This window comes from Micropterus salmoides, unplaced genomic scaffold (assembly GCF_014851395.1).
Source record: "Micropterus salmoides isolate LMB-PRFRI ecotype aquatic unplaced genomic scaffold, ASM1485139v1 Ms_hic_scaffold_5, whole genome shotgun sequence".
NCBI lineage: Eukaryota > Metazoa > Chordata > Actinopteri > Centrarchiformes > Centrarchidae > Micropterus > Micropterus salmoides.
Window position 1 is genome coordinate 21,897,627 of NW_024044237.1, and position 25,374 is coordinate 21,923,000.

At 40.5% G+C, this 25,374-nt stretch overlaps 2 protein-coding genes across 3 annotated transcripts; one reads left to right on the top strand and one right to left on the bottom strand.

The window, feature by feature from the left end:
• Window positions 1-3,524, bottom strand: foxo4 (forkhead box O4; the record flags this gene model as incomplete). Its single annotated transcript, XM_038700099.1, is given in 2 exon segments — window positions 1-879; window positions 1,508-3,524. Coding segments are annotated over 2 exon segments (1,314 nt in total), but the record flags the coding sequence as incomplete, so codon positions are not given.
• A 7,457-nt stretch (window positions 3,525-10,981) lies between these two features.
• Window positions 10,982-18,689, top strand: ubl3b (ubiquitin-like 3b). Of its 2 annotated transcripts, none has more exons than XM_038699597.1 (6): window positions 10,982-11,147; window positions 11,710-11,820; window positions 14,342-14,450; window positions 14,650-14,736; window positions 16,636-16,713; window positions 17,027-18,689. In XM_038699597.1, exons 2-6 carry the CDS (start codon window positions 11,794-11,796, stop codon window positions 17,077-17,079), a joined length of 354 nt encoding a protein of 117 aa, XP_038555525.1. In that variant the 5' UTR covers window positions 10,982-11,147; window positions 11,710-11,793; the 3' UTR covers window positions 17,080-18,689. The 2 variants fall into 2 exon arrangements, with proteins under 2 accessions (XP_038555525.1, XP_038555524.1); XM_038699596.1 differs by lacking the exon at window positions 10,982-11,147 and adding an exon at window positions 14,094-14,228.
• Window positions 18,690-25,374: the final 6,685 nt, after the last annotated feature.

The window sequence follows — 25,374 nt, forward strand, 5'->3', positions numbered from 1 at the left end:
CGGAGGAGGGGAGTCGGAAGTGAGCAGCGCCTCCAGACTGGAAGGCACGTGGGTGCTGTAATGGCTGCCCCCACGAGAGCCAGAGGTGGACATGGGGTTGAAGAGGGAGTTGCTGAAGGTTGACGGCTCTTTGCTGCTGGGTCCACACTGAGAGATGGAGGCCTGTGACCCAGTGTGAGTTGTGGCCTGCGGGAGGCTGGATGGTTGCAGCTGATGGAAGGAGGAGAAGCTGGAGCCGCGAGGCAGCAGGGTGGAGGCGGAGGGCAACGGAGTGGGCGGTGCAGGTGGGGCTGTACTTGGGCTGGCCCCTCCCTGCTGCCCGGTCATCAATGTGAGGCCATCGATCAGATCCAGCTCCTCCATGAGGGTCTCTGTGAGGGTGGGGGTCAAGCTGCTGGCAGTGTATCTTCCCAGCAGTCCGTCCTCAGGCAGGTTATCGTCGTCCTCCTGTCCGGGAGCAATGGGGGACAGACGTCCGCTCAGCGTGCTGGCGTTAGAGCTTGTGCGTGGGCGGAAGGTAGTCCACATGTCAGTGTCATCCAGGCTGCCGCGGGACGAGGGGCTGCTGCTGTTAACTCCCCATTTTGGAAACTGCTGGGACGAATTAGGGCTGTCTGCGCCGGCTGAGCCTGTGCTTCCATCCCCTTGCAGCGCCCCTCCACCCAAACCGGCTGCTCCCGCCTGCTTCTTGGTTTGCTTGGCCCTCATGCGGCTCTTCAGCAATTTGCTGCTGTTGTCCATGGAGGCGGCCCGGCGGCGGGGAGCTTTCCCAGTCTTCCCTCCTTCCGGGTTGAGCATCCACCAGGAGCTCTTTCCTGTCGATTCATTGTGTACCCTCAAAAACTTGTTGTGGAGTGATAAATTGTGGCGAATTGAATTCTGAAAACATAGAGAAAAAAAAAAAAAAAGGAATCTATGAAAAATGAGCTTCATTTGATTAAACATTATTTCATTTGCAGATTAATCACTACTAATAAATAAACTTCAGCACTGCCCAAGTTTAAATGATCCTACCAAAACTAAAGCATGCTCAAAGTTAGTCAGTACTTGTTTTATTATTTAAAAAAGGGGGTCAAAACTATTACATCAATGCAAACTGTGACAATGGGTCCCAAGAAGTTATTGCTTTGTTTCAAGGGGTTACAAACCAAAAAAGGTTGGGACAAAAGTGTTTACAAAGTCACATTTATCCCAGTTCATTTGGTTCAGGTCTTTAATGTCCCACAACAGGAAATTATTTTTGTATAGTAAATAAATCAATGTTTGCTGAAAATGAACAGTGAAGTAATTTGTTCATACCTAAAAAAGTGATATACTTTGATAATGGAATAAGTTCATCTGGCCCATATTGCCCAGCCCAGAGAATAAGATAGTTATCTGCAAACCAGTGTTTCTATGATGTAAAGTGAATTGTAAAGCTATAAATTCATGACTTAGGGCACTTAAAGTATTAACAGTCCACGTTGTAAAATGATGCAGCAAAGATGTACACCACCCATTTACTCACCTTCCAGCCAGCAGAGCTGTTACTGTCTCCTTTGTCTCTGAAGTAAGGCACTGTTTTCACCATCCACTCATAGATCTGTGCCAGGGTCAGCCTCTTGTCAGGCGAGTTCTCGATGGCCTGGCTAATGAGATCTGCGTAGCTCTGGTTCCCCCAGGCGTTGCGCCGGGATGATCCCTTGCGGGGCGTAGCGCCGGCTCCGCCCACGCCGGCCACGACCCCGCCCTCGGCCGCAGCCTTCTCGGGCTCGGACGTGATTTGCTGTGGCTCGGGCTTGTCCTCGTCCGCGGGCGGGGTGCCGGCGGCGGACTCGGTGCCATCCGCCCCCTCCGGTTTGACAGCCGAGATGTCGGGTCTCGGCAGGGGCCACGTGCAAGAGCGGGGTCTGCTCTGCGGCTCGAAATCTGGGTCAATCGGGGGTACCGAGGACTCATCCATTGCGGTCCTCTGAACTTCCACTCAAAAAAAAAAAAAAAAAAAAAAAAGGGACCACCTAAAACATCTACCTTAAAAATGTAAAGTTAGCTTTGAGTCTTTAATGCGTTAAAAAAAACTTCCTGACAAAAACAATACGCTTGAGCCACTGCGGGGGCGTAAACAGAGGGGCCTAGAAAAGAGACGTAATAATCTGGACACACCAATGGCCTCGGTTAATCCTCAGATTGGAGATTAGGGAACCCAAATAATCTCCTTAATAGTAACTATCATAAACCTTCCGATGTATATAGAATGAAGGAGGGCTGGGATGAGATTCCCTTTGTTTGAATGACATAAAAACAAAAGTGGCAGAGTGGCAGTGAGCACCAAAACATCTGGATCTACAGAGGTGTTGGCTCACCTGAAAATGAATAACACAATCTTAGTATATGAATACAAAATAATGCCATTCCTGTTAATAGACTATTTAAACATTTGTCAAAGGGTTTAATGTTGTAAAAAGTATCCATAAAACTATTTCTCACAATGTAACAATATGTCAAGGAAAAATCCAAATTATGGATTATGTTGCACCAAACGTGTCACACTACATTAGTTTTACTGCAAAACTACAGTATGTACGAAGACTACAAACAGGGATTAGCTGGCTACTGTTACAAAGGGGCTTCTCATGAGAGCCCTGTCCGTCTCCACTTGTAAACAACGTGATGTCTGGAGGATCTCCACGACCCAAAAAACCTCTATCTTTATGAACAAAATATGATCCCCAAACAGTCAAAAACCGGTCCGGTTAAACCAAAGTGTAAAAACGTAAAACGGCAAAATGTGACAGCAACGGTTTTCTTCGCCAACCGCCAGAAAAGTATATAAAAAAAAAACAGTAACGAGACGTTGTCCGCTGTCTCTTCGGCCTGTGCGTAAAAAACTACCCACACAAACAGAAATTTCACATGAGGGAAGAGGAGAGGGATAGCGCCTTTATGTAAAAGTTAAATAGTGTTAAGTTAATGAAAAAAGGGGGAAGGTGGTGAGGGAAATGTACGTATGAAAAGTCCGTGCTTCAGGTCCGCACGATCCGCCACATTGCGGGCAGGCGCATGTCACCATCTGCCATGTTTCTCCACACTCCTGCCGCGGCACACGATGCTCGAAGAAGCGGGTATGAAACCCCTCTCGACCGAGGCCCGGAGCTTAGTCGATCTTCCCCCCGCGGTCTCGGCAAACTTACTACAAAGCGAATTCCCGGGTGTTGAGTGAAGTTGGGTCGCCTCGAAGGTCTGTCGGCTTCAACTCGCCGCACTTTCAAAACTGCACGATAGCCACCGTAACGTTAGCTGGTTAAGCTCCTGCTACTTCAGAGTTTACAATCCGTGAAAAAGTCCGTGAAATGCCTCCGATAACTTCCCCCAAGTAGCCGTTATTAATCAGTAATGACTTTTGGAGAACTTCCTGTCGTTGTGGCGGCCCAAATATCCACTCCTTCTTTATCTTTTTGACTTGTTTTGTTTTGTTTTGTTTTGACTCGAGGCGAAGACTCCCTTCTGACGTCTGTTTACCACTGTCAGGCAACGCGTTCTGCGCAAGCGCTAAGTGGGTTTCTGGGAAACCGAGTCATTCGTGTGAGCGCAGGCGTAAATAGCAGCTAATGGAGGCAACATGTACCTGTAATGGTGCATTATGTAAGAGTTGAAAGTCCCAGACACACTTGGGGCATTTAAGGTATTACTGGTAATTCGATTACTGATACTTAATTAGATTACAACGACTTAAACTACAAAACAACATGTTTTAATTACAATAATAGTAACAATAATAATCTTTATTTATAGAGCATTTTTCAAAACCATGTCACAAAGTGCTTTCACAAAATCAAAGACAATAAAACAGATAACACGATAAACGGTAAAACTTAAGAAATAAAAATAAATCAATCAACTAGAGTTCAGTGACTCAGCTGTCCTGATTTATATAATAATAATAATAATAATAATAATATTATACATGTTCATATTTTGTTGTCCAGTCTCTTACAGCCTAATGCATGGCCAGATAAACATGTCAGGGGGCCCCAGGGGGCTACCATAGACCACCTAATACACCCTGTGTACTACCCTCTGTGCATTGTATGTAACCTGTCACCTCCAAATTTCCATTACTCACAGTGTGCACTTCAAACAATAAATAGTTTTTATTTAAGAATATGCACTATCTGAGCACAATATAGATGGTAACTGCACTGGTACCAGTTTCCTTTCAAATGTAATAATTTCAAATAGCTTATCTACTAAATTCTATCTACTATCTAAGAACTATTCATACCGTATTATTCTAATCATATTTATTCTCTTAGAAGCAATAACCATCTCCTCCCAGCTGAACGTGCCTGACTCCACCTGCAGGTGGATCACAGGAAGCAGCACATCAAGATTTCCCCTCTGCTCTTCTCCCTGTACACCAACACCTGCACCTCCAGTCACCAGTCTATCAAGCTCCTGAAGTTTGCGGACAACACCACTCATTGGGCTCATCTCTGGTGGGAGCTGAACATCACCACGCTCACCAAGAAGGCCCAGCAGAGGATGTACTTCCTGCGGCAGCTGAAGAAGTTCAGCCTGACAAAGGCAATGATGGTGCACTTCTACACTGCCATCATTAAGTCCATCCTCACCTCCTCCATCACCATCTGGTACGCTGCTGCCACTGCCAGGGACAAGGGCAGGCTACAGCATATCATTCGCTCTGCAGAGAAGGTGATTGGCTGCAATCTTCCTTCTCTTCAGGACCTGTACACCTCCAGGACTCTGAGGCGAGCAGGAAAGATTGCAGCTGACGCCTCCCATCTCGGTCACAAACTATTTCAGACTCTCCCCTCTGACAAGAGGCTGCGGTCCATCAGGACCAAAACCTCTCGCCACAAAAACAGCTTCTACCCGTCTGCAGCTAGACTCATCAACAAGGCCCAGGCCCCACATTGACACTCCCCCATTTCAAATAATACAATCGTCTCGGCACATGTAAATATCACTTCATGTCATTTCATGCATGAACCTGCATTGCACATTCTTCTATTATTCTTATATAAGTTGCATTTGTTTATTACATATTTATATATTTCTACATCTATTTATGTCAGCTGTATGTATGCGTGTAGCACCTTAACACCAAAGCAAATTGTGTAAAACACTACTTGGCAATAAAGCTCCTTCTGATTCTGATTCTTCTGATTCTGATTCTTTCATGTTCCAAAAACTTCACTTGAAATATAGGGAAAAGCATTTAACATTAAGGCTCCTAGAGACTACCAGCTAGAAACTACCAACCTCTCTAAAATCTCTGCAGTATTCAGGTTCATATAAAAAAGATCTTGTCACTCACCAAACAACAGACTGCTCCTGTTTATTATCATTACTTACTGTTGTACTGTACTGTTTTAATACTAGTGTGGGTGTCTATATTTCGTAGCATGTGCATGGTCCACGAGTGAGTGTGTTTTGTTTCTGTATTTTTTTTTTACATTGTAACTGTAACTAAATCTGTTATTTGCTGCATATTGTGTCTTTTTTGTCTGTCTTTTGTCAGGACCGCCTCAAAACGAGATGGTGCAGCTTATCCTGAAAATAAATTTGTTCAAATCTCTTCACAAACTAAACTAAAATATTTAATGTCTCAAAACTACTACTAAAGTTTCTGACAAATGGCCCTCTTAAATATATAGCCATGTGATCATTTAATACATCTTTACTTGATATTGTACCTAAAGAAAATGCAATTAATCAAATGATGTGCAACTGTTTTTTTATATCATTATTTTGGGCATTTGCCTTTATTTGACTTAGTGACATCAGGGATACAGATAGAAATATAGGGAGAGAGCATGGGGGTATGCAACAAAGGCCCCCTACCAGAATTGATGGTTGGGGCCCTGGGGAAGTTGCTCACTGTTTTAATAATCCAGCTTTATTCTACTAGACAAACACATTTCAGAATCTGGGCATAGAAGCTCATATTGACCTTGGGAACAATATTTGTGACAAAATAATCTTATCTCATCTCAGTCTTTATCAGTTGATCAGTTCCACACCTGGGTCACATAATGACCCCTGACTATATTAATTAATGATGACCATGAGAGGCAGTTGAAGTCTTCAAAAAAGCAAGTAAGAGAGTTTTGTCATTCAGACTGGAGTCACTGTTTGATTCAATAAAGACGGGACTCGCAACAAAAAAAATCACAAGAACTTATGTAATAATAGTAGTAGTAGTATAGTTCAGTCCACTGAGGAACAAAGTAACTCAGGACATTTAGTATTCTTGTATTTTTTTTATTGTTACCTACATTGTGAAAATGGGCATGCATTTAGGTGATAAAGATTTACATTTTTATTTGAGACTTTTGTCTTGATTTAAGCGTGACTGGTTATTATTGTGATGTCATAATGTTTCAGCACTGGGTGTATGGCATTTTTTTCTTCCCGCTCATTTGGATGACAGCGAACAGGGAAATGAAATGTGCATCAGATGTGGTGAATTAGAAAACCTGAAGTGAGAAAATACTTCTTAAGCTCAAAACTGAAACTTAAACAACCATCTTCAACAAAATGTTTCTTTATTATTCAGTGATAGGTTTTCAAAGTGAGGTTAGTGGTTCTGATTTCTCTATGTAGCCTTTTTTTTGCTTATTGGTCAGATCTCTTTAAATTATAATATACAATGAATTATATTTTATTCTGCTTACTGTTATGGCGGTGTGATGCTTTTTGTTCCCCAGCCTATCCCTCATCTCTAAAGTTTGCTTTTAAATCCTACACTGTTTCTCATTAGCTGAGTCATGACTTATAAAATGCCACTGGGGCTCCAGGTGTCTGCTCCACCATGACTCACCTGATGGCTTATGGTGTTGGATCAACATCAGGGACCATAGAGCGTCTGTTGTCTGCAGGTAACCAGGAAGTAGGCCAGACCCACCACAGTACTGAGCGTTCTCATATGTTAGCTTTTTCTATGCTGGGTCTATGCCATGTCCCAAAAGCTGGATCTGTGCATTGATATGTGAGCTCATGTGTAATCTGGGCCTTCATCACTGGCTGGATCTTAATTTTGGATGAAAATGAGAGGCTTTAGGTTAAGATGTGATTAACTACAGGCTCAAGTTGAACACCCAGACACTGATATAAGTTTTAATTCATGTTAATCTAAAACATGCTGTGTTTTTTTTATGTTGAGATGCTGTTAAAATCAATTGTAATTTAGTTGTTCTCAAGGCTTTAATTAGGCTGATAACAAAAAGCTATAGAAGCAGCAGAGGAGCCCTGGACCTGCAGCTAATTTTAAAAGATGTCAGAAAAAGCTCTCCAGTGAGAGTCCAGCCTTCTGAGCTTTCTCCATTCCTTCTGTTTTAATCACTTGGTCCACTGCCAATCAGACTGCTGAGATACACCGGACAAGATGCTCTACAATATATCATGAGATGCAACAACTGCATTGCATCACTTTTTGGTGTGAGGATAAACTTCTAAATATCAACTACTAGGGAAGTTTTTTACACTCTTATCTCGACTTTAAATCCAAATATGTGGCATAGTTTACGGCTTTGCAGTTAGTCACGTCTGTACAAAGTGTGCATTGTTTCTTTTTTATGTCAATGTAAATCTGCTGTCTAAATGTCATGTGAGTAGTTAACTGTTAAATATGTTTGTTTTAATCCACTTTGGGCTGCACAGTTCAACTCTATCCCTTATTTTAAAAAGGACCTCACTTTTCTTACCTGACTTCATCACAAAGTTTATTCATGCAGCTCATAAAAAGATACTGTGTTTAAACGATGAACTGCCAGTGAACCATCACATACATACAGTGGGTACAGAAAGTATTCAGACCCCTTTAAATTTTTCAATCTTTGTTTCATTGCAGCCATTTTCCAAAAATCAAAAAAGTTCATTTTATTTCTCAGTAATGTACACTCTTCTTGACTCATCTTGACAGAAAAAAACAGAAATGTAGAAATTTTTGCAAATTTATTAAAAAAGAAAAACTGAAATATCACATGGTCATAAGTATTCAGACCCTTTGCCGTGACACTCATATTTAACTCAGGTGCTGTCTATTTCTTCTGATCATCCTTGAGATGGTTCTACACCTTCATTTGAGTCCAGCTGTGTTTGATTATACTGATTGGACTTGATTAGGAAAGCCACACACCTGTCTATATAAGACCTTACAGCTCACAGTGCATGTCAGAGCAAATGAGAATCATGAGGTCAAAGGAACTGCCTGAAGAGCTCAGAGACAGAATTGTGGCAAGGCACAGATCTGGCCAAGGTTACAAAAAAATTTCTGCTGCACTTAAGGTTCCTAAGAGCACAGTGGCCTCCATAATCCTCAAATGGAAGACGTTTGGGACGACCAGAACCCTTCCTAGAGCTGGCCGTCCGGCCAAACTGAGCTATCGGGGGAGAAGAGCCTTGGTGAGAGAGGTAAAGAAGAACCCAAAGGTCACTGTGGCTGAGCTCCAGAGATGCAGTCGGGAGATGGGAGAAAGTTGTAGTAAGTCAGCCATCACTGCAGCAATCCACCAGTCGGGGCTTTATGGCAGAGTGGCCCGACGGAAGCCTCTCCTCAGTGCAAGACACATGAAAGCCCGCATGGAGTTTGCTAAAAAACACCTGAAGGACTCCAAGATGGTGATAAATAAGATCCTCTGGTCTGATGAGACCAAGATAGAACTTTTTGGCCTTAATTCTAAGCGGTATGTGTGGAGAAAACCAGGCACTGCTCATCACCTGTCCAATACAGTCTCAACAGTGAAGCATGGTGGTGGCAGCATCATGCTGTGGGGGTGTTTTTCAGCTGCAGGGACAGGACGACCGGTTGCAATCGAGGGAAAGATGAATGCGGCCAAGTACAGGGATATCCTGGACGAAAACCTTTTCCAGAGTGCTCTGGACCTCAGACTGGGCCGAAGGTTTACCTTCCAACAAGACAATGACCCTAAGCACACCGCTAAAATAACGAAGGAGTGGCTTCACAACAACTCCGTGGCTGTTCTTGAATGGCCCAGCCAGAGCCCTGACTTAAACCCAATTGAGCATCTCTGGAGAGACCTGAAAATGGCTGTCCACCAACGTTTACCATCCAACCTGACAGAACTGGAGAGGATCTGCAAGGAGGAATGGCAGAGGATACCCAAATCCAGATGTGAAAAACTTGTTGCATCTTTCCCAAAACGACTCATGGCTGTATTAGATCAAAAGGGTGCTTCTACTAAATACTGAGCAAAGGGTCTGAATACTTATGACCATGTGATATTTCAGTTTTTCTTTTTTAATAAATTTGCAAAAATTTCTGTTTTCTGTCAAGATGGGGTGCTGAGTGTACATTACTGAGAAATAAAATGAACTTTTTTGATTTTTGGAAAATGGCTGCAATGAAACAAAGAGTGAAAAATTTAAAGGGGTCTGAATACTTTCCGTACCCACTGTAAATTAACATCTGTATCTGTGTGAATCCCTTCACCATATTCACTTTAAAGATGTCTTTTTTTGAAGTGTTATTTCAGTAGACTGTAGATTAGTGAGAATTAACTCAACAAACTGCCTTATTTCTTAAACGCACATCTGAGGTCTTTGTAACGTCCCCTCTCCTTGTGTTGCCATTGGTAATTTTTTTTAGCTACATGATTATGGAAACCCTTTTTTTTTTTTTTTTTTTTTTTTTTTACTGGTTTTATAGGTTAAAAGCTTGAATTCATGCTGCCTTGTGATGTTGCCCCTTTCTTACCTCTACAAGATCCAATCCACAGTATTTAAAAGTTTCAGCCTTGCAGTCCTCAAAATGTGTGGCCCCACGAGAAGAGAAAAATGTTTAAATCTAAACTGTGATATTCATGAAAACATTTTTTACTCTCTAGTGAAGCTGTATTTGCGTATTTTTTTCACAACCTTTCTGTTCTGTTCTTTGGAGTCTGCAAAAATAAATAAATTCAATTCATAGTTCCATAATGAGTAAAGTAAAATGTTGAAGCTTGTGGTTATTGCTTTTAAGTAAGTTACATCACACCATTGTAGATCCTAGTATTTGGACTTTGACAAAACAATCACAACTCAAGGAGTTTTCACAGATGACACGATCTCCATGTGTAACTTGACTTCATCTGCTGATGAAGAACGTGTGATGTGGTTCTGGAAGAAGTAGACCTTAAGTTGGAAGTGTTTTGTCAAACAAGTATTTCCAAAGTCAAGAATGAACATGCATGCTTAGTGGTACCGGGACTAATTAGGCCAGTTATAGTGATATTGTTGATGTGACTCTAAAGGAAATGTTTTTACAAGATACATTTCGTTATCAGTCTGTCTTTTAACCTGGTGAGTTTCCATCTTTAAACTGTTTGCGTTTTTTCCTTTTTTTTTGCCAAAGCATGACATGATTTGGGCAAATATTGTGAAATGTATCAGCTAGGCCAATAGATAAGTCTACAATTTATGTGGTTAACCTTCGTATTTTACTGGGAAAATGTGTAATTCATAAGCAGAAATTCTTAGGATCTCAACCCTCATTTCCTCTTTTTTTCGTGGATTTTAGTCACTTCTCAAATCCTTTTCTCTGATAAACATCGAGAATAGCAACAGATTTATGTTAAAAAAGTGTATTTGATGAGCTCCCTTGACACCATATTGGTTACTTTATCCTCTATCTATTGTAAATTAATGCATTTATTTTCTTCTCTACTTACTATCTGATAAGAATAAGGGGAAAGTTTATGTATGTTTGTCCTCTTGTGAATGTATATTTTATGTGGAATGTATTGGCTCTCTATCTATTTATATGTAACTGACTGTTATTGTAATTTATGATAAAGTTTGAAAAAGTTAGGCCTACTATCTACACAAAACACTGTCTAAACAGCCTGCATGATTAATTCGTCTAATTAATAATCACGTTTCACACTGAACGTAGTGCTCTTCAACGTTTTCACGGTGAAACGTCAGAGAGATATGCTTACTCGTTATGGACTTCAACACCCACAAGTGTTTGCAGTCGTTCGCTGTGTTTACAACCAGCTGACATCCGGAGTCTTCCCGTCCATTAGCCACCAATGCACACAGTCAACGAAATCCAACTACACTCGATATTTTCCCCATGAAAAGCGCCCCCCGCTGATTCGGCAACTCAACTGGATGCAACATTTCATCATATTCATCAGATGCAGGTGAGGTCGACAGGACAAAAGATGCTGTTACATATTTAGTTAGCCAGATCGCCAACGACGGCAGGATTAGCATAAGCTAACACAGCAGCTAACTGTAGCGCAAGCTTTCCTATGAGCAGGGCTCAGTTTCGATATCTGTCAGAACGGAACTCGGTTGTAGTTGGTGTGCTCTGGCTGAGATACGCTTTATAGCTATTTACAATATCAAGTGTTTAATATTACAAACCAGCTAATTAGCAGCGATATTACAAACTAGCTAACATAAGAAACGTTAGCCCGCTAGCTTAACGTTAACTGTTAGAACCTGAAAATACTTCAGCTACTACTGCATTAGCATGACAAGCTAAGTTTGGTATATTAATTAGTTAAAACATGGGGAAGTGAGCCTGTATGCTCACTACTATACCGTACCATATTAGGTAATTAATCGATCATGTGCAGGTTTAATGCATGTTGTGATGTTAGCGATATGTTAGCTCGGGGGATAATGGATTATGTGCAGTGCAGTTATGGTGCCAGGCGGTGGGAAGCAGCCTCACAGTGTTTGTGTTGTTTGTGTCAGGGCTCTGGCCCCGTCTCCAGCAGCTGAAGCACACCAGTCCTGTCCTCTCTGATCCACATCCACGGCCTTCCGCCTCACTGAGCCATGACCACCCAGAGGGATCTTGATATGGTGAGTGAATGAGGGTCTGCCACCTTTTCTGAAGTTATTTCCCAGTAGCAACACAGGACTAAGATAATAATCTCTTGTTTGCTGATGGCATGTGTTTTCTCTGTCCCACTAGCTGCATAATATATAGACGATTTATATATTTGATTATAATAGTGACAGAATTTTCCCTTTCCCCAAGTTAAAATAATTTAGGGTTTGGTGGGTGAGGATAGGAGGAGGGGTCCTTACACTTAGCTAGGACAGTGACTGCTGTTCCTGTGAACACCATCTGTCTGTCTAATCTCAGTTAAAACGTTGCCCTACTTTCCTTTCAAGGTTTAGATGCCAATTGATTGTACCTTCTTTACCCTCTAACCATTTGAAGCTTGGAAGTTGTGATGGGCATTTTCAATTATTTTTGGACATTTATTTAACCAAAAACTCTCATAAGATAAGATGTTCCTTTATTAATCCCCCTTAGGGAAATTCAAGTTAGCACAGCAGGACAGGGAAATGTAAAGAAAGAAAATAAAGTATATTAATCGAGAAAACAATCAGCAGATTATTCTCAATATTGGAAGGAAAAAAATGTTGCAGGCTTTGAAACCTCTTCCTGTCAGAACATTTTAAAATTACTTTAAAACAAAAACATCAAATGATTTGAATTTTTTTTTTGAGACTTGCATCAGGTAAAACCCCACATCAAGGCAAGATGGAATTTAATGGATCATCTCTCTCGGCAGCTACCCTGGGGCATTAGCTTGTTGGTTATATTTTTAGGAAACCTGACCAACATCAAGAACGGATAAGCCTTTGGTAGCTCAGTTAACCCTTAAAAAAGTAATTCATAACAGTGTTTGAAGGCTTTATAGTCTTTCTGAGGATTGGAGAACCTCGAGCACATTTGTGATGCAGGACTTTGCTGTGGGTAACCAGGCAGATTTGACTTTGTTTTTATTTTGTTGGGGATGAAAGGGACGGGGATGGGGACAAAGCTTGTTAATGATGACATGGGTATGTAACCCCACATTGAGGTTATTCAGTTCAAAAGGGGGAGGGGAGACGAGGAGTACTACCGAGGGAGGATTGCATTTGTAAACAGATCAGAGAGTGGGGTTGTTGCTCCCTGACGTCACACCTCCTGGTTAAGTCTCTTTGTTCTCTCCTCTGTGATTTGTGAACCAAAGAAGGTTAAAGCTCCACCTTTTAAAGAAGAGTTATTCTGTCAATTCTGACTCCTGAGTAGAGATGTCCTAGTAGAAAGACTTAGTTGATGGGGTGCTTCCCCCTTCCCCCCTCCCCCAAAGTAATTTTTTGGAGTTGCAGCATGATTGATCAGAGATGATGGATTAATAAGGAACAGTACTTGCTGCAGAATAAATTAGACGACTAAGGTCAATCAAATCACAAAATGGAGCAAAAGTCCAGGTCATGTTTCAAACCTGACCATGAGCTGACCATATATACAATATAATGTCAGTAGACAAATTAATGTAAACTTAAAATCATGATTTCAATTCCTTCACTATTGATGACTGCCTGAAATCTATGAAATGGTGCATACTAGTTATATGCACAACACATCTAGCTGTAAGGTTATTGGAAAGCCGCAGCAATGAAAAGAGTTGCACTGACTCCAAACCGAAGTTTATTAAACAGACACCTATTATGTCAAACAGATCTCAAACAGTTGTTACATGAGAGGAAACATCAAACTACTGTACATGATGAGCAATAAAAAATACTTACCAGAAAACTCAATTTCTTTCCATCATACAATAACGATGATGAAGATTATTACCCTGAGAGTTTTGGATGGTTACCCACACCTGCCTTCATAGAGTCTATCAGCTGTTCTGTTATAGCAGTAATAATTAATGGACTGTTATTTCTCTAATTATAATATTAGCCAATGTGACATCTTGCAAATATTATTATTTTTTGTCCGACAATAAATTCGCATTGCAAATCCTCACAATTGTATCCCGTATGAATTTCATGAAGGTTGTGTAGTATTCAGGTCTTCAATGCATCTTTCTTTTAATGGATTGGGTTGTGCCCAGAGGATAACATTTGGAGGAAGCCCCACTGCTAAAGACCCTCCAACGCACACATGCACAGTCCCCCTCAGGGCTATGCACTGGCCATGTAATTTTAATAACATGGCCCAGAGCTGTCTGGGACACCTGGGGTTATCGCATTAGGCCGACAGCTTGGAGAGGGGTTTGCTGCGCCCTGGAACTAAAGCCCCCCCGTTCAGCCCCACCCTTATCTGTTGTCATCTCTTGCAACAGGAGCTCACTTCACTGTAAGCCCTCAGTGAATGAAGTCGCCCAGTCAAAGGGTGGAGATCTTGTGCGGATAAATCTAATTAGACTGGAATGCCCGTCTCTTCACAGCCCTCTGAAGGTCATCTCATGTCTGAAGAGGTTAGAGGAAGTGGAGGGATTCCACTGCAACTCATTAAGGGGGACTTGTGTTTGTGTCGGCTGCTGTGACATTTCTGTGGACTAAGATGAGCTGTTATTGTTCGTTGTTGTAGGTGCACCTCCGCCTTATTCTGGTCAGTGGGAAAACGCAAGACTTCACTTTCTCCCCAAATGACTCGGCCACAGACATTGCCAAACATGTATTTGACAACTGGCCTGCAGGTACATTTTGATACAGTAGATCTTGTTTATACATTTGTTTTAGTTTATATATTTTACGGATTGTATTACTTTGTTTTAAGTAGTCCATCAGATTCAGTCTGAATTTTATTGTCACAACTAAAAAACAACTTAAGTGATCTGTTTCAGTTGTTTGTGTAAAAAAAAAAAAAAGTGCACCTGCGTCTCTGCTCTGTAACAGGATGGGAGGAGGAGACAGTGAGCAGTCCCAGCATATTGCGTCTCATCTTCCAGGGACGCTTCCTTCATGGCAACGTTACCCTGGGAGGTAAGGCTGTCCGTGAACAAAGACACCACTACCAAGATAATTCTGACCACAGTGAATGGCACCTTTTTAGTTATCGTCTAACTAAAGAAAAACCCTCCTGTAGATTTACAAGAACTTCTTAGCACAAGTTTAACTTACTAGAAATTTTCTGGAGCTTTCAGCCACAATCGGTAATAGAGTTTGCTCAGTTGTCACTTGGTTTAGTTGTTATCACGTGAGCTAAGTATGGAATTTCAGTCACAAGGGAACTGGTAATTTTATCTACTCCTTAAGGCCATGAGATGTGGCTGAAAGCTCCGGAAAATATCCAGTAAGTGGACCTTGTGCAAAGGATTATTTGTCAAACTATTATTTCCAAATCAATAATGAACCTTGAAATACTGTTATGTATATTTATGATACTGTGAGAGAAATGCCTGTAACTTAGGCACGTTATGTGATTTTCATTTTACTCCAGGTGATCTAGACAATTTAGTATGTTTCTGAGATGGTGAACTACATGTAGGAAAATCATGCAAGAGATGTGTGAGCCTCAAGAAATAAAAAAGTGAAAGAAAAACTAGTTCCTGGCCAACTGCATTTGAGTGAGTTGCTCACTCACCCTCCTAAAACTCTGGTCGCAAATGTAGTTTGCACTTTTTAATCATGTGGAATACATGCACTGGAGCACTAAATGTGCTTGCAGAGCTTAACTTCAAACAGTACTATGGAACATTTGATGCATGTCACACCCTTCTCTCTCCCAGTTTCCTGTCTACCTCTTCACCTGTCACTACCACAATAAAGGAAAGAAAAAAATTTTTTTTTAAAAAGACATTTGCAGGATATGAGGAAGTGAACACATCTGCCGTCATGGTTGTGAGTGAAGTTATTTCCTCCCTGTTCTCAATTTGGTGTGGTGAAGATAAGGTGGGACAGGAAGTAGCGTGGGTAGGTTGTGAATATAAACTGTGGGAACTCTACCCTAACCCCTACATAGCTGTTAATTATACACATTCTTATCAAACATATTACCCTCATTTCCCTCTGTTTGTAGTGAGTGCAAAGAAAGATCAGTGTCATTCGTTCTCTGCTGCTCATATTATTTTGCCTTATAGTTAAATAAACAAACTGTATACTGAATGAGAGGTCAATCCCACCCACTCTCTCAAACTGGCTAAACATTTCCCCTAAATTGGATCGAACTGCATGGCACCAATGATGACTCTATTCTATAGATGTTTAGAAACCTGAATCTGGCCAGCAAGAATAGGCTTGGCCGGATTGTCAAAAGTGGCCAGTACAGTTATTTGGATGAGTCAGTTGCAGCTCTCTGACCTCAGCTATAGGCAGGTCTGAAGGAAGGCCCAGGCCAAATTGGACTGGCCCCTGCAGAAGCAATTTGCGCTTCAGGCCGTTGATACTGAATTCCTGCTCACAGCACAAATATATACAAAGTCTCTTTTGTTTGCACAGCAATTAGTAGTCTGAATGTGCACATGAGATCTCTGCACCTGAGCACTTTGTGTAATTCAGCATTCAGCTGTTTGCTTCATCTGAAGTGATCTTGCGTTTGTACGATTTGTCCCTGTGATCTATCGAGATTGTCGCCTTATGTGATTTATGTTTTTTCTGATGAATGTGCCAGTATACCTGGCTGCAACCAAATTTCCCCTGGTGGGATAAAACTTTTTTTCCTTTTTTGATTTTGACCACAACAGCCCACATCTTGTGGCTATGCTCATCTGGGATGTGCCAGACTTCTAAGATTTCCTTTCTGAATTTGGCTGAAGTATTATCCTCATCAGACTTAGACGAGATTGTATTGTTATCATTTTCATAGGATTTGCCACCACAGGATAAAACTATAAAATATAGTTTAATAATAATGAATCATGAGGTTTATTTCTTTGTTCAAAGCTCTCAAGCTTCCACCGGGCCGAACAACAGTCATGCACTTGGTTGCCAGAGAGACTCTTCCAGAGCCCAACTCTCATGGTGAGGATCTTTTCTTTGTCTCCTAGAATTACAGAAGTATTGGTTTAATATTAGCATAATTTGGTAGCTACAGGCCTGGGATGAGAAAAGTGACAGTTGTGAGAATAGGGCTGAACCCAGCTCTGCTTCTGGATTCATTTTGTTTGATCTTTTACACACATCATGCAGTGGGCTTTTTGTTGCTACTGCTGCTAACCTCATCCCACACTGAACGTCCGTAGAGCAATACATGCTTTCTTCGAGTTTCAGCTGGCTTTTTTTTTTTTTTTTTTTTTAAATCTCACCTCATGTCTCTGCTGTTTTGTCTTTGTAGGTCAAAGGAACAGAGAAAAAACCACAGAGAGCAACTGCTGCCTCCTCTTGTAAAGCAAAAAACACCATCCCCCCCCCCCCCCCCCCCCCCCCCCCCCCCCCCCCCACACACACACACACACACACACACCATATACAAAACCACACACATAACATTACATACACATAAACATGCATACACCCTGTTCTCTCCTGCCTGTCATCCTGTCAGCTGTGGATTTGGAATAAATCAGAGGAAGTCTGGTTGGGGCTGTCGCCTGCTTTGGTTGCACACCAATCTGAGGCTTTTTTTTAATGTGCCAATATATTAATTTTTTTGCCCCCAAAACTTTTACTGTGTCAGCAGAAGTTGCTGTTATTTCTTTTTATTTGAAGATCATGACATTTAACAGTACCTACGTTCTCTCGGAAACCTGTTCACTGCTGGACAGGATTTAAAGAGCTATCGTACAAAGTGAAAAGACTCTGGAACTCTTTGCTCTTCATGGACACAGAATTGCTATCAAGGATGTGTGAGCTATAACCCTTCTCTAATACTCACATGGATGTTTCCCCAGGTCTTACTGAATGGTGTTAACCCTCTCATTGCACTTAACCAGTATGTTATTTCAGAAGTGTTCATTGTGTTTGATTGTCATCTTCTTTTCCCCAATGGCTGTTTTTTGTTTTGTTTTTGTGGTCAGAGGAACAGACCTAAATTCCCCTTGTGGTAGAAAACGTGCCATCCTCCTCATGACACGTTCTGCCTCTCACTAACTGAACCGTTGGGTCTGTATCAGCACCAGTGGCGTTTGTGCCATTACTTTACACCTGTTTGTTCCAGGCTGCGGACCAATGGAGAAAAGACTTTTATTAGAAGAGCTGTGTCAACACCTGAGGGGAGGCACGGGTCCACGCCAAACAGGAACAGACTCCAAGCAAGGTTTGTAAAGACAGAGTCGGAGGATTGCTTGTGTGCCCTCAGGTGTCGTGTTCGCACCTCAGGCGTTGACTTTATGGACTAGACTGTCGGTGTTCCTTCATAGTGGGAGCCCATACGGCGGGCCAGTTAAACGCAGACAGAAGAAGCGGTTGAAGATGAGAGGGAGGAGTGTCGTTGGTGTGAGACCCCCCCCCCCTCTACTGGACACTGTGTATGTGGCAAGGAAAGAGTTTCTCCCGCTTGGATGAGTTATAAAGGAAAAAATTTTGGTGGTGTTTCACCTCCTTTTCATTTGGTTGCTGTCTTTACTTCTTGTTTGCATTTTTCGTGGAATTCAGTAATATCATTAATATTGAAATTTAAATATATCGATTTTTATCTTGTGTATAGGTATTTGTTAAATTTTAGTGTGGGTGAGTTTTGTTGTGTGAGTGTGTCTGAGGGTGTGTGATGCACGTGGCATACTGTATGAGGACTAGTGAGGGCATGTGGTCTTTAAAAAAAAAAAATATATATATATAAAAGGTGGTGCACTGGGAGTGTTGATGGGCTGCAGTTTCTTCAGAAACAGTTGGAAACCTTTTAAATCCTTCCATTGAGTGTCCTTTGGTTTGTGTTTATGTCAATCAGTGTCACTGCTATGAAGTTTAGCTCAGTATGAATAAATGTAAAAACTAAAATGCAATGTGGTCTACATAAAAGCTTGTATTATAAATTAATAAATCTTTAAATAAGCAACTTATTTTGATTATTTTTTTTATTAGTTCTCAAATGGCAACAAAAGACCAGCTGTGTCTAGGGCTGCAACAAATCATTGTTTTCATTATTTATTAATCAGTCTATACATTTTATTACGCTTTCAGTCTGTAAAATGTTGCGTTTGATCAACAGTCCAAAACCCCAAAAATATTAAATTTACTATAATGGAAGACTAAGAAGGCAGCAAATATTCACATTAATATAGAATTTTTGGTCTTTTTAAACCTTTAAAGAATGGATAAATGATTAATCAATTATTCAAGTAGTTGCAGTTAACTTTCAATTGATTAATAACCTTCGGCTCCACAGTCAACATCCAACTGTGTGTACTGTACATTTCATGGTATACTCTTTTGCTTTAATATGTCTTACTAACAATATGTGCTCTAACAGATATGACAATCAAACAGATTTTGGAGTGACACTGTTAGCTGAACTTCACAAAGAAAGCACTTCTGTTCTTCCATCCACAGTTCATTTAAATGTTTGAAGCTGTTAGCAACTCCATTTCCTCAGTGTCTGTCAAAAGCACTCAAAAATAAAGTGTTAAAATCATTTCAAGTGATTAGATCCCCTCCAGACATGTTTTAAAAATACTCTGCTTTATGTAATAACTTATTGTCTCAAAGTTAGATTATATAGTTTAATTCTGGTGTGCTCCTTCCTCATTGAAAAACACAAAATCTGTATATACAAATGCAGGTATAATTTTAAAAGTTTAACTACTGGACAACAGATGTCTCACTGTAAAGTCATCAATGTTAGTGTTTGAGGAGTGGAGGTGAAGTTTCCACAGCACATATTCTGTAAGTTGCATACTTTACAGCATGAACACACTTCAAGCTCAAAATTAACAACTTGCTTGGACACATCTGTCATAAACTACATGTAGATTGACAAAGAACTCTTACTGTAAGATTTCTTGTAGACTTTATCTTGTGGATGTTGCTCAGATGCAGTGGTAGAAGAAGAAGTATTGAGATCCTTAACTGAAGTATAAGTACCAATACCAAAGTTCTGCATTTAAAATTGTACTTAATAAAAGTAAACAAGTATTATAAGCTAAATTTACTAGAAGTATACCAAACAAAAGTACACTGATGTATTAAATTGCGTAGTTATTACTGATGCATCAGTGTGTAAACAGTACTTTATTACTTTATTGTCGTATCTGGTCAAGCTAGTTTTATGAACTTTATATACACTGATGTACTTTAGTCCAGTGATTCCCAACTTAGTGGTCAGGCCCCTCCAAAGGCTCACAAGATAAAATTGAGGGGTCGTGAGACGATTAATTGGAGAGGATAGAAGAAATGAAACTTCTGGTAAACAGATCTGGATGAATTTTTGGGGACTTTTCACCTTGGTGGCATATTGGATAATTTTGCATCTTTGAGCTTCAATCAGTTGTTTAGATAAACCCATTTTTTAATTTTAGTCAAAATGGTTGGAAACCACAGCTTTAATCTGTCACAATGTCTTCTGTTTAATAAACTGATGTTTGTATGTAAATAAATGAATCTGAAAAATAAATCGCGGTCAAACAAATGTGGAGTAGAAGTATAAAGTAGAATAATATGGACATATTTAAGTTAAGAACTAGTACCTCAAAACTGTACTTGAGTAAATGTACTTCCTTACTTTCCACCAATGCTCAGTTGTCATGGAGATGATTCATTTGTTATCACATGACCTAAGTATCGAATTTCAGTCTTGTGACAGCAGGTGGTCATATATTGTGTGGAGGGGTGATCATAACCCTTATCACTGGCCAAGATCAATAAGAAATCAGTAGCTACTTGTATTTATCATTTTAATGATCAAACTATGTATTGTTATTTATTTACCTCTAGGTGGCAGTGTTTCTCTGTACGCCTAGTGAGTGAAGGTTAGGGTTTTATTCAAAGGGGATTGAAGTATATACCTTTTATTTTGGCTGTACCTAATGCAAGGATAAAAGTTAAAGTAAATAAATTTGTTAACTACTGTTTTAAAAATGGGTGACCACTTGGTTTTTACAAGTCAAGTATTATGTAGCACCTGACAGACACAAGTTAAAACTGTACTAGCGTAAAGGAAAGTATGTTTGTAGTCAGTTTGGTGGTGAATGAATGTTTTAATGGGGTCATAACTGTGTGTTGAGCTGATTTTCAGCAGCTTTCTTCCCATCTGCCTCAGGAATCTGCTCCTGACGTGTGGCTGCAAGAAGTCCAGGTTTCCAGTTGACACTGGCAGCGTACCTTAGGAAAAGTGGTCACCCCACATCTTTCTCAGCATACTGAACTTCCAAACCTGCTGTCGTGTTGAAACTACTTGTCTCCTCAAATTTTACACTTGCTCTTATCTGAGCTGCTTTTTTCGAGGTTTGACAAGAGTTTGAACTAGAGCGTCCAGCGTACCACAGAAGTGATCAGCAGTGTTTAAATGAGCGTCCGGGGAGGCAGTCTGTTGACATCTCTGCTACTTAAGTCCACATTCAGAGCTGCTGCCGGATAAGTTGCTTTCTGCGGTCGACATGACTCAAAGCACGCGTGCAGCCAGTTTCTTGGGTGTGCTGCTGGGCTGCAGTCCAACCAGCATTCATTGCTGTCTGTCTCCGGAGGGCAGTCTGCACTCTCAGCTGCCTTACCTCCCCTAGTCCTGATATGGAGGGCACTTTGGCAGCAGTACATCCTGCAGTTTACATTGTAGGAATCCTGCTCAAGTAGAGGCACTGCTATAATTTTTTCCCCATAGCTCTTTTCATCCATGTTGCCATAAAACTTAATTCAGTCAAGCTTCATTATTGACCTCAGAAACAGCTGACTAAACACCTGGAGGACCATTTTTGCTCATAAGGTTTAAGCAATAATGGTCAAAAGCTCTGGAACAGCTTGTTTATCATCTGCTGTTTTCAAGGTCAAGAATGAACTTTTAAGTTCAAAGTTAAAGGAATAGCGTAACATTTTGGGAAATATGCTTACTGTATATGCTGTCTTGTGGAGATTTAGATGAGAAGTTTGAAACTACACTCTCGTGTTTACAGCAAAGCTACAGCCAGGAGACTGTTAGCTTAGCTTAGCATGATGACTGGAAGCAAGAGAAACCAGCTAGCCTGTGTCCCACCAGTCAGATCCATCATGTTAATTAGTGAGCTTTAGAGACACTCCTATGGGTGTTTGTGAACTTTAAACAGAGCCAGGCTAATTGTTTCCTGCAGATTTTTTTTTATCTTGTGGGAGCAAGATAATAACTTGTGCGCACAAGATAATCATCTTGTAGGAATAAGATAATTATCTTGTGCACACAGGATAATAACTTGTTCCCACAAGATAAAAACTTGTGCACACAAGACAAAAAATAAAATCTTATGGGACTTCAGGAGCTCCGTAGTTTCCCCTTGTTTCCAGGCTCGTATGGGTGTTTGTGAACAAAAAACAGCGCCAGGCTAACTGTTTCCTACGGGGCCCCTGAAGTCCCATAAGATGAATTATCTTGTTCCCACAAGATAATAACTTGTGCGCACAAGATAAAAAATAAAATCTTATGGGACTTCAGGAGCTCCGTAGTTTCCCCTTGTTTCCAGTCTTTTTGCTAAGCTAAGCTACCTGACTGCTGGCTATAGCTTCATTTTTAGCGTACTCACACGAGTGGTATCAATCTTTTCATTCATGTCACTGCACTAAAGCAAACAAGCTTTTCGTTAAATGTCAAACAGAGATTAAGGGAAACCAGTTAATAGATACAATGATGAAAAATTGCTCAGACCTAGGAGCTATACCTTGGTATGTCTTTTAAAATCTAATTATGTCTGTGTCCTCACAGCTCATCTGCTCTCTGTTGAAACAGGTTCAGACATTAGAACAGAGCGATTAAAGAAAAGTAAGTGAATGCCTGAGTCAGCAGGAGATTGTGATACAGTGTTATTTTCTGTTATGGCATTTGAATCTCTAAATCCTCCTTTTCCCTTCACTGCTTTGGACCATTTTCTTATCTGCCAGTCGCTCCTATATTAAAACCAGCTGTGAACACACACACAAAGGCAGGCACACACAGTAGAAGAAGGCTAATAATACCACTGACTCTTGACATGTCATTTTAAACTACAGGAATCCTATATCAAAGTAGCACTTAAAACAGAAAGTTATTAGAAATGAACGTCTTAATTCAGTATTTGTGAAAATGTGTGAATGTGCGGTCATGGTGTATTATCATGTGTGCATTCCTCTGAGTGTATTTGTCCACATCAGTGGTTGTCCGATGGCGTGAAATGAAAGAGTTCAGTAGGCCAGTGTGAAAACATACACACTCATGCAGGGGTTGAATTAACCCAGCAGGGCGTTCGCAAATGAGCAGCTTTCATGCTGACTCCAGAAGATGCTGCCGTCTCTCTTTATCTCCGGACCTCCTTTCTTCTCCTAATTGGGAAAACGACACTGGTTTATATGGCTCTTTGTTTCCAGATGAAGGGATCATACGCGGGAGGGCCAGGGATATGGACTTTTGACCAGGTGTGTAGTGTTTGTGGAGGAGAAGGAGGAGGAGGAGGAGGAGAAAGAAGTGTTCTAGCTTTAATGTTTCCATAACCAAGCTTTAACAGAGGCATACAGGACTGAGGGCGTGGCCAGTTAGCCTCTTTTTATTTGACCATTTATTTCACCAGATGGTCCCCAGTTCCTTGTAATATGCCACTATAAAGCCACAGCTTTGACAACAATATCAGTTCTGTGCACAACAGATATGGAAAGAAACATCCAGATCCAGATATTTCTCAGCATTACTCTGGAGCAGGGAATGGAAAGTCTGTGGACTAGAAATGATCAAATCTTCAGGCTTCTGCATTTTTATATTACAGTCATGAAGAATTAATGATTTACATCCCCTCACCACCCCGCAAGAAACGAATCCCGCTTCTATCTGTGGTCTGGCCAATGTCTCTGTAGTCTGACACAGAAAGACTCATGGTGTTAACCTCTGTACATCCTCAGGCTTTAGTAATCCTTTGCGCATTGCATATTTGTGCTTTTGGCACATGCTGGTATACATTACATTTTTTTAAACATGTGTTCATATTTTATTAGCTTGAATTTTAATCCTTTGTATTTCTCTTTTCTTATTTTCCATACTGCTTCCACAACTTTAGGAGCCAACCACATTGCATTTAAGAACACATATTATCTGTGTATGTGGCAAATGAACCTTTTAATCAATATCTTTTAAGCTCTAGCTGTTTTAAACGTCAGTCCCAAAAGAACAACATCACGAATGTGTTTTAGTATAATTATGAAATGTTAATTGTCGTGTGCATCTTAAGATTGATGGAAGGGTCTTGGGTTTGTTACCAAGGTGCATAATTAAAATAAATGTATTTTTATATAAAATATTATTCAGGAATCCTTAAAAACAATCAAAACATCATGTGTAACCTGTGTTGTGATGATGTGGAACGTTAAACTTTATCTGTAATGTACAAAGAAAACTCTTTCTCACACCAAACATTTCCATTCTTGATTGACCACTAAAGTATTCGACCTGCTCCACGGTACAAAAAAAATCTGAGATCGTTTGTAATGAAAGTAGCACGTATGTGTGTCTGTAGTCACAAAAATAAATTCAGGCTTGTGCATTATTACCACTTTTAGCAATAGTCTCAGCTTAATGCACAGTTAGAGAAGAAAACAGGAGCAATCAGCATATGTGTGTTTGTAGCTACTGTGAGTGACGATCGCCTTCAGCTTTAGGAAACAGGTAAACCAGCAGGTGTACTTCCTGTTGAACAAACAAAAGCATTCAGCGTTGACCACATTCTCCATACATGCTAAGCTTTTATTTGCCTTCCTGTTGTCCCTTTTAATTTTCACTTAAATTGTAAGTTAATGTGATAATCTGGGGTCCATAATTCTTAAATAAATGTGTGATTGGAGATATTTATTTTGGAGCCAAGGATTTGATATTAAAGTGACACCTTAGAATATAGCCCATAAATGATATACAATACTGTACATTCAGTACTAATTATGTGAAAAGGTACCAATTAAATACTTACTATCTACTGGGAGGTACAAGGGTAGAATACAAGACTAGTGGGCTGGAGATAAATTATACTGTAAGTACTTTTTACATTATCCTGTAGGCCTGAATATTAAATCATTACAGTGTACAGACAATGGACCAACGGGCCTAGTCTAAAAGTCCTTTTACAATAAGTCAATAGGTTTGTTCCCCAGCAACACCTCCTTATCATCTAACCTCTTGTCTCCCTTCCCCTGTATCTACATATTTGTCTCAGTATAAGTAGCCACTAAGTATTGTATTAATACCATGTTTGTTCTAAGTGATTACACTGTAATTTGCAGGCTGTCATCTTATGTGTTACAGAAAATAATGATCCAAGTCAAAGCTCAACAAAGTTAAAGTTTACAGGAGCAGCAAAAACTGTCGATCAACACATTGTAAGTTTACAAGTGCCAATAGGCACACGCTGTGATAGTAAAACAAAAATGATTATGGTAACGTCTCAGGCGCATATCTCATTGATGATGCATAAACATCCACATGTCTTTTCTTTTACAGTAACATTTTTCTGTGATTTCTTGGCTCAGGAGAACGTGTCCTCATTGCTTGGTTCGGACGAGTCTCTTGAGGGTTCTGGCTTCTGAGCAAACTTTGTTGCTCTAGTTTCACTTAAA

Bases quoted from the DNA above. Each gene is read 5' to 3' on its own strand.
- ubl3b (XM_038699596.1), top strand. From the start codon at position 14,181: ATGCCCGTCTCTTCACAGCCCTCTGAAGGTCATCTCATGTCTGAAGAG. The intron at 14,229-14,341 runs GTTAGAGGAAGT...TCGTTGTTGTAG, and splicing joins GTCATCTCATGTCTGAAGAG to GTGCACCTCCGCCTTATTCT. The intron at 16,714-17,026 runs GTGAGGATCTTT...TTGTCTTTGTAG, and splicing joins TCCAGAGCCCAACTCTCATG to GTCAAAGGAACAGAGAAAAA.